Source organism: Chiloscyllium plagiosum, unplaced genomic scaffold (genome assembly GCF_037043375.1).
Source record: "Chiloscyllium plagiosum isolate Xiang-an unplaced genomic scaffold, Cpla_swu_hap1 HiC_scaffold_51, whole genome shotgun sequence".
NCBI classification, from domain to species: Eukaryota; Metazoa; Chordata; class Chondrichthyes; order Orectolobiformes; family Hemiscylliidae; genus Chiloscyllium; species Chiloscyllium plagiosum.
The window spans coordinates 3,800,081-3,809,734 of record NW_028270189.1 but is presented as its reverse complement, the minus strand read 5'-3'; the positions used below and the strand labels follow the sequence as shown (position 1 = coordinate 3,809,734).

Genomic DNA, 9,654 nt, shown 5'->3' with positions numbered 1-9,654 from the left:
CTGAAGCGTGGAGAAATAAGCTAGGGGAGGGTGGGGATGGGGAGAGAGTAGCATAGAGTACAATGGGTGAGTGGGGGAGGGGATGAAGGTGATAGGTCAGGGAGGAGAGGGTGGAGTGGATAGGTGGGAAAGGAGATAGGCAGGTCGGACAAGTCCGGACAGGTCATGGGGACAGTGCTGAGCTGGAGGTTTGGAACTGGGGTGAGGTGGGGGAAGGGGAAATGAGGAAGCTGTTGAAATCCACATTGATGCCCTGGGGTTGAAGTGTTCCGAGGCGGAAGATGAGGCGTTCTTCCTCCAGGCGTCTGGTGGTGAGGGAGCGGTGGTGGAGGAGGCCCAGGACCTCCATGTCCTCGGCAGAGTGGGAGGGGGAGTTGAAATGTTGGGCCATGGGGCGGTGTGGTTGATTGGTGCGGGTGTCCCGGAGATGTTTCCTAAAGCGCTCTGCTAGGAGGCACCCATTTTTACCTATACAGTGAGACCAGGTCAAACGAGGGAAGCGATAGAGTATCCCTTCAGGAACCAAGCAGCCGTCACACAAAACACACATGGTGCGTGAATTCGATGCTCTCCGTGTATCTTGCTCCTTCTAGCTGACAGGAGGAAGCATTAGCCTCCGAACCGTGCAGATTGTTCCATGTTCTCTCTCCCCTGCAGCGCGAGTGTCTCTCTCTTCACATTGGCCAGGCCGGAGTACAGATCGGGAATGCCTGCTGGGAGCTGTATTGCCTGGAGCATGGCATCCAGCCGGATGGGCAGATGCCCAGTGACAAGACCATCGGGGGTGGGGACGACTCCTTCAACACCTTCTTCAGTGAGACCGGGGCGGGCAAACACATTCCCCGGACGGTGTTCATAGACCTGGAGCCCACCGTGATCGGTAAGAGGAGGGGGGTTCGGGTCATGGGCTCAGTGAGTCTGTGCTCTCCGATATGGGTCTGAAACTCTGACGTCTGCCGGGTTGTTCTGCGTCCCTGTTTGTAAATCCCTCCTCCCTGTCCCCAGATGAGGTCCGCACCGGCACCTACCGACAGCTCTTCCACCCTGAGCAGCTCATCACCGGCAAGGAGGACGCGGCTAATAACTACGCCCGGGGCCACTGCTCCATCGGCAAGGAGATTGTGGATCTGGTCTTGGATCGCATCCGGAAGCTGGTAGGTTGACGATCGGAGACATTGGTGAAGCTGAGCTGCTTCTCTCCCCATTTACCACAGCCCCGTCTCACCACCGTGCGCTCACCCACCATCTTCAGTATGGCCGTGTGACCCACGTACACAACTCTCTCCATTGACTCCTCGATCTCTTCTTCCTGCCAATTCGAGACTCCCAGGGACATAAAGACGACACCGACACCGCTCCCAACGCTGAAGGGTACGCTCAGTACCCTGACTGAATTCCACCATTCAATCTACACCCCTTCCAGCCGACAGTCACCACTCTCTCCCTCCAGGAGATCAAGGTCCAACCTCCGCTCTCACTGCCCCCTGGGAAACCGTTTTTCACTTCAGTTTGGCGCTGGACACCATTTCTGGCCGCGTGTTTAACCTTTTCACACCTTATTTGCCCACAGGCTGACCAGTGCACGGGCCTGCAGGGTTTCCTCATCTTCCACAGTTTCGGGGGTGGGAGTGGCTCCGGTTTCACTTCCCTCCTGATGGAGAGGCTCTCCGTCGACTACGGCAAGAAATCCAAGCTGGAGTTCGCCATTTACCCGGCTCCCCAGATCTCCACCGCGGTGGTCGAGCCGTACAATACGGTGCTAGTCACCCACTGCACCCTGGAGCACTCCGACTGTGCCTTCATTCTGGACAACGAGGCCATTTACGACCTCTGTCGGCGGAACCTGGACATCGAGAGACCGACCTACACCAACCTCAACCGCCTCATCGCCCAGGTGGTGTCGTCCATCACCGCGTCGCTCCGGTTCGACGGTGCCCTCAACGTGGACCTGACGGAGTTCCAGACCAACCTGGTCCCCTATCCCCGCATACACTTCCCCCTGGTGACCTACGCCCCCCTTATCTCTGCTGAGAAGGCTTACCACGAGCAACTCTCGGTGGCAGAGATCACCAACGCCTGCTTTGAACCGGCCAGTCAGATGGTGAAGTGCGACCCACGCCAGGGCAAGTACATGGCGTGCTGCATGCTGTACCGAGGGGACGTGGTGCCCAAGGATGTCAACGCCTCCATCGCCACCATCAAGACCAAGCGCTCCATCGCGTTTGTGGATTGGTGCCCGACTGGGTTCAAGGTGAGTGCGGGATTTGGGAATGTGCAAGTCATGTCTCTCGTCCTCTGCATTTCCAGTCTGGCAGATTAAAAAAAAAACCCCACTGTTTCTCTGTCCACAACCATCAGGAACTAACGTTTCCTATTTCTGGACCAAACCGGAGCTCCCTCTGGGGTAGAATTCTCTCAGCTTCAATCCTTAATTACAGCCCTCAGTTTACCAGGAACATACTGGTTTCAAACACTGACATGGTAGCCCCAGAAACAAAATAATCTTCAAAAGGTGTAATAAAGGATTGAATTTGTTGCCTCCTTCCGCTTTGAACAGAAACTGAAGGATGAAACTTGACAGTAAGAGCTCAGTGAACAACCAGAGTGAGATACAGAAATGTAATGTTCATGAACACAGTCACCACTCCAAATTGTACAATTACACTAACTGACAGGTCTGACGTGGCAACGTCTGTTTCTGCAGCTTTCATCTCCCAAACCTCGGGATTCTGGAATTGTTCCTGAAGTTTGGAAAGCAGCAAATGTCACCCCACTAGTTACGAAAGAAGAAACAAAAACAGGGGAGGGCAGACGCGTCAGCTTCCCATCAGCTGCCGGGGAAATGCTCGGCTCAGTGATAAAGGTCCTGATAGACCGACACTTGGATAATAATGATGGGATTCTGCAGAGTTTGCATGGATTTGTGAGTGGGGACTTGGACAGGCCGGGTGAGTGGGCATGAACGTGGCAAATGGAACATAACGTGGTTAAAAAAAAAAGGTGAGGTTAGCTGGAGGAACAGTGTGCACTTCTTAAATGGTGATCGGTTGTGAAGTGTGGGATGTACAAAAGGACCTGAGTCTCCTCACCAATGAGTCCCTGTCGGCGAACAGGCAAGTTACTCGACAGGTTAATGGAACGTTAGCTTTTAGTACAAGAAGGGTTCAGCACAGGAGGACTGAACTCCTCCGCCTGGGGGCATAACGGCCTGGTACAGCAACTGCTCGGCCCAGGGCCCGCAAGAGACTCCACAGAGTTGTGAGGGCAGCCCAGACCATCAGGGAAGCCAACCTCCCATCCACAGACTCCACGTCGTGTTGCAGCTCAGGGGCTGCCAACATCATCAAAGACCCCTCCCCCACCCCAGTAACGCTCTCTTTCAACTACTTCTGTCCAGTAGAAGATACAGAAGCTTACACACACACACACACACACACCAACAGGTTCAAGAACAGCTCCTTCTCTGCTGTTATTGGACTGCTGAATGGGTCTCTCTCACTTCAAATAACATTGACCTCGCTCGCTGTGGTCTTACTTTGTGTCCCTCTCCCGTGCAGCCATTACCTTGTCTGCCTCCCTCTGTCTTAGCGCCCCATGTCCTTATTTGCTGTGATCTGTCTCGACTGCTCGCAAAACAAAGCTTTTCACTGTACTGAGGCACAAGTGGCGGCAATAAATCAAATCAGTTCAGTTGTCTTGGTGAGACCATACCTGACTGCAGTCTTTCTCCATTTCCCTGAGGGAAGGATGGTTTTGCCTGATGGGAGTGCAGCAGAGGGTCACCATGTCATCCAGTTTCCCTCTCCCCGTATCAGTCGAAGCAAAACACTCAGAGACACAGTATGGCTTTATCTCCTTTATCTTTATTCCAGGCCCTGGAGGGAGAGAGAACGATGTGTACAGAGACATGAGTTCTCAGCCTTCTCTCGAGCAGCGGATTCTTAATGAATTATATCGTCACTCCCAGGGAACAGCATCCAAATAAGGCAATGTCCATACTGACTGGGTGACAGTTACAATCAGCGAGTGTTAACAGTAAAGATTAAGCCATCTGGCGTTATACAATGGACATCCTTAACTTGGTTAGCTGGCTTCACTTAATGAACGCTTTCCATCTTGTTAACCGACTTTACATTATGAATGCTTTTTCATCTTGTTAAACGTCTTTATGTAAGGAATGCTTTTTCCACCTCGTCAACCCCCCACCCTTGCTTCTCCAGCACCTCATTGTTTACTGCAAGTTCTTATCTGATTCAAGTCATGCTAGCTGAGCCTTTGTCTCACACAACCCCCAAACTTAACTCTTTCTCTATCTGCTCATCTATACTTTCTCAACCAGACTGGTTCCTGAGATGGTGGACTGTTTGATGAAGAGATATTGGGCAATACTGAAAGATGATCTCACTTAAACTAACAAAATAATTAATAGGAATAGAGAGGGTAGATGCGGGTAATATGTTTCCCCTGGCTTAGTGAGTCTAGAACTGAGGACACAATTTCAAAATAGGATGGACGTCACTTTGTCTGGAAGGTAGAATTCTCTACCTCAGAGGGCTACTGAAGCTCAGACATGATGAGCTTGAAGTAGGGACGGACAGGTTGCAAAATATCAAAAACCAAAATACTGTGGATGCTGGAAGTCAGAGAAGGCTGGAGGAACTCAGCAGATCTGGCAGCAACTGTGGAGAGAGAAACAGAGTTACCGTTTCGAGTTACACTTGACAGGTTTCTCCAGAATTCTCCGTTTGTTCTCAATATCAATGTTGTCAAAGGATTCTGGGAAAAAGCAAGGCCTGCAGATGCTGGAGATCAGAGTCTAGATTAGCGTGGTGCTGGAAAAGCACAGCAGGGTCAGGCAGCATCCGAGGAGCAGGAGAGTCGACATTTCGGGCAAAAGCCCTTCATCAGGAATGAAGGCCCTGATGATGGGCCTTTGCCCGAAACGTCAACTCTCCTGCTCCTCGGATGCTGCCTGACCTGCTGTGCTTTTCCAGCACCACGCTAATCTAGACAAAGGATTATGGGAACAGTGTGGGGAGAAGGCTCTAAAATGGACAATCGATGATTATACTGATCGTTATATGGAGCGGCCTCCTCTATTTTTCTGTCTTTCTAATCTAAATGCATCCTCTTGTCCCTCCACACAGGTTGGCATCAACTACCAACCCCCGACCGTGGTACCAGGGGGCGACCTGGCGAAGGTGCAGAGGGCCCTCTGTCAACTGAGCAACACCACCGCCATTTCCTTGGCTTGGACCCGCATGAACCTCAAGTTCGACAAGATGTACGCCAAGCGGGCCTTTGTGCACTGGTACGTGGGGGAGGGCCTGGAGGAAGGGGAATTCCAGGACGCCCGGGAGGACATGGCCTCGCTCGAGAAGGATTACGAAGAGGTGGGGGTCGACTCTTCCTCACTGGACAGGAAGGCCGAGGAGGAAGAGTAGTATTTATTAATTCAGATGGTTGAAGACATTTTATCTTTATTTTATTTTGATATTATAGATTTTATTTAAGAGAATAAACTTATTTTAAGTTATTTTGCATGGGTGCCTGTGGTCAATTTAGAACTGTGAAATTATTGGGAGACGTGGTGAGGAGGGAAAAGCGAGGAGAGAACGAAAAGAGCCAGAAATCAGGTTCATCAAAAACTCAACAGAGTTGCATTCAAGGAGTCAGCAAACGTATCAGTCATAAACCTCTTGGCCATTGATCACTAATTGAGTTTAATGAATAAATGGGCGGCACGGTGGCACAGTGGTTAGCACTGCTGTCTCACAGCGCCAGAGACCCGGGTTCAATTCCCGCCTCAGGCGACTAACTGTGTGGAGTTTGCACATTCTCCCCGTGTCTGCGTGGGTTTCCTCCGGGTGCTCCGGTTTCCTCCCACAGTCACAAAGATGTGCCGGTCAGGTGAATTGGCCATGCTAAATTGCCCATAGTGTTAGGTAAGTAAGGGGTAAATGTGGGTAAATGTAGGGGTATGGGTGGGTTGCGCTTCGGCAGGTCGGTGTGGACTTGTTGGGCCGAAGGGCCTGTTTCCACACTGTAATGTAATCTAATCTAATCTAATAAATCTGAAAGCCGCAGACCTGAGAATTGAACCCAGGTTCCTGGCGCCATGAGGCTGCATTGCTAACCACTGAGCCACCCTTACTTAGGCACCTCACTCCTAACAACCAGGTCAAGCAGTGCCCTTAGTCAGAGGGTGGTGAATCCATCATATTCTCTACCCCAGAGGGCTGGGAGGTTCAGTTATTATGTTCAAGAGAGATGCTCAATAGGCTTGTATGTATTAAAAACGTAAATGCAATTCAAATGGGGAGAAGATGTGGAGAGGCCTGGGTACATAGAACATTGAAGTGACAGGACAGGTGTAGAGAGTAGTTAGCAAAATACAGAGTGCTCTTGGCTTTGTGAATACAGGAATAGAATACAAGAGCAGGGGGGGGGCCATGTTCAATTTGTCCAACCCGTCCATGCCGACCCAGATATCCCAACCCAATCTAGTCCCATCTACCTGCACCCGGCCCATATCCCTCCAAACCCTTCCTATTCATATACCCATCCAAATGCCTCTTAAATGTTGCAATTGTACCAGCCTCCACCACTTCCTCTGGCAACTCATTCCATACACGTACCACCCTCTGTGTGAAAATGTTGCCCCTCAAGTCTCTTTTATATCTTTCCCCTCTCACCCCAAACCTATGCCCTCTAGTTCTGGACTCCCCTACCCCAGGAAAAAGACTTTGCCTATTTACCCTATCCATGCCCCCCCCCCTCATGATTTTATAAACCTCTATAAGGTCACCCCTCAGCCTCCGACGCTCCAGGGAAAACAGCCCCAGCCTGTTCAGCCTCTCCCTGTAGCTCAAATCCACCAACCCTGGCAACATCCTTGTAAATCTTTTCTGAACCCTTTCAAGTTTCACAACATCTTTTCCGATAGGAAGGAGACCAGAATTGCACGCAATATGCCAATTGGTTCAAGGATGAGAAACTTCAGTCATGAGGATAGGAGATGTTGGGACGATTCTCGCTCGTAAAAGGAAAAGGGATGAGAGGATAGATTTGAAATGATATGCAAATGAAACAATGGTAATATGAGATGGGAAACACCTTTTCACACCACGATTAGTTAGGGTACGGAATGAACTAGGCAAAAGTGAGATGCTGGAAACCAGAGTCTAGATTAGAGTGGTGCTGGAAAAGCACAGCAGGGTCAGGCAGCCTCCGAGGAGCAGGAAAACCATGGGAAATGTGGTGGAGGCAGGATAAGTTGAGCCACTCAAGAGGGATTCGGTACAGATATATAAACATGCGAACAACACCACAGAGGTAGGCTGCTTTGCTTTGCCATTCAATAGGATCATGGGCTTACCTGATCTTAACCTCAACTCTACAGTCCCGCACATCCCCTTCATCATGAAGAGTCTGTGTCCGACTTCACAACAGATAAAGATTCTGCATCCATGACCTTTTGATGAAAGGAATTCCAAAGATCCGCAATCCTCTGAGAAAAAATATGTTTCCTCATCTCTGTTTTAAATGGGTAGCTCCCTTATTTTTGACCTTTGACCCCTGATTCGAGATTCTCCCACAGGAAGAGATATTTTTTCCACATCCACCCAGGCAAGTCCTCTCAGGATCTGATATGTTTCAATTAATTTACCCCTGAATCTTCTAAACTTCCGAGGATAAAGGCCTTGCTTGTCTAGCCTCTTATAGAGTCATAGTCATAGATTAGATTAGATGACTTACAGTGTGGAAACAGGCCCTTCGGCCCAACAAGTCCACACCGACCCGCCGAAGCACAACCTACCCAGACCCATACTCCTACATTTACCCCTGCACCTAACACTATGGGACAATTTAGCATGGCCAATCCACCCTAACATGCACATCCCTGGGCACTACGGGGACAATTTAGCACGACCAATCCACCCTAACCTGCACATCCCTGGGCACTACGGGGACAATTTAGCACGGCCAATCCACCCTAACATGCACATCCCTGGGCACTACGGGGACAATTTAGCACGACCAATCCACCCTAACATGCACATCCCTGGGAACTATGGGGACAATTTAGCACGGCCAATCCACCCTAACCTGCACATCCCTGGAAACTACGGGGACAATTTAGCACGGCCAATCCACCCTAACCTGCACATCCCTGGAAACTACGGGGACAATTTAGCACGGCCAATCCACCCTAACCTGCACATCCCTGGGCACGACGGGGACAATTTAGCATGGCCAATCCACCCTAACCTGCACATCCCTGGAAACTACGGGGACAATTTAGCATGGCCAATCCACACTAACCTGCACATTTTTGGACTGTGGGAGGAAACCGGAGCACCCGGAGGAAACCCACGCAGACACGGGGAGAATGTGCAAACTCCACACAGTCAGTCACCTGAGGTGGGAATCGAACCTGGGTCTCTGAGATGTACAGCATGGTAACACACCCTTCGGTCCAACCCGTCCATGCCGACCAGATATCCCAACCCAATCTAGTCCCACCTGCCAGCGCCCGGCCCATATCCCTCCAAACCCTTCCTATTCATATACCCATCCAAATGCCTCTTAAATGTTGCAATTGTACCAGCCTCCACCACTTCCTCTGGCAGCTCATTCCACACACGCACCACCCTCTGAAAAAGTTGCCCCTTAGGTCTCTTTTATATCTTGCCCCTCTCACCCTAAACCTATGCCCTCTAGTTCTAGACTCCCCAACCACAGGGAAAAGACTTTGTCTATATATTCTATCCATGCCCCTCAAAAATTTGTTAACCATTTTTTGCTTCCAATGCGTTATCATCTTGCTCTAAGTGCGGTGACCAGTCCTGTCCAAAGTACGCCAGATGTGGTCTCACCAATGCCCTGTCTAACTGAAGCATCATGTCCAGGCTTGTGCATTCAATTCTCCTTGCATTAAATAATATTCTATGAGATTTGCTGATTACTTGCTGGATATAACCTTCATTGGTTCATGCATAACGATACCTGAATCTCTCTGCATCTCAGAGCTCCGCAGCCCCTAACCATTTAGATAGTTGTTTTCAATAAAATGATAGATAAGGAGAATGTTTTCTCTAGTAAGAGGAACAAGAACGAAAATAGCATAGATTGAAAGTGATGTGCAAATGAAGCAAGGGTGATGGGACACGAAACCTTTCCACTCAGCGGGCGACTAGGGTGCGGAATGCACTGCCTGGAAATATGGTGGAGGCAGGTTTAATTGAGGTATTCAAGGAGGATTTGTATTGAAATCGTGAACAGGCAAAAATTCGGAAAAGCAAGTAGATTGGTACAAGGTAATAGAACTCACGCAATCACGATGGGCCGAATGGTCTCCTTCTGCATCGAAACAAAGCTATGATTCTGTGATCTTGGTCAGCCTGAGAAAGCGCCCACTTATTTCTGCACTCTGTTTCCTGTTGGCAAGCCAAATTTGCATCCGTGTCAATATGTTACCTCCAACAGCTCGTACACACGCGAGTTTTTATGTTCCGCAGTAACCTTTAAGGAGGTTATCAAATGTCACCTGGAAATCTAAATACAATACATCTACTGATTCCCCTTTATCTACTGCACAAGTTAGTTCATGAATTGGTTGAAGATGATTCTCTTTGACAAAGAAAGAGAGAA

The 9,654-nt window shown here is 49.7% G+C and overlaps 1 protein-coding gene across 1 annotated transcript; it reads left to right on the top strand.

Moving 5' to 3' along the window:
• The first annotated feature begins 652 nt into the window (after window positions 1-652).
• Window positions 653-5,444, top strand: LOC148134946 (tubulin alpha chain-like). The gene is made up of 4 exons (XM_087985259.1): window positions 653-880; window positions 1,006-1,154; window positions 1,571-2,251; window positions 5,148-5,444. The coding sequence occupies exons 1-4, from the start codon at window positions 760-762 to the stop codon at window positions 5,442-5,444; spliced, it is 1,248 nt and encodes a 415-aa protein (XP_087841385.1). The 5' UTR covers window positions 653-759.
• Window positions 5,445-9,654: the final 4,210 nt, after the last annotated feature.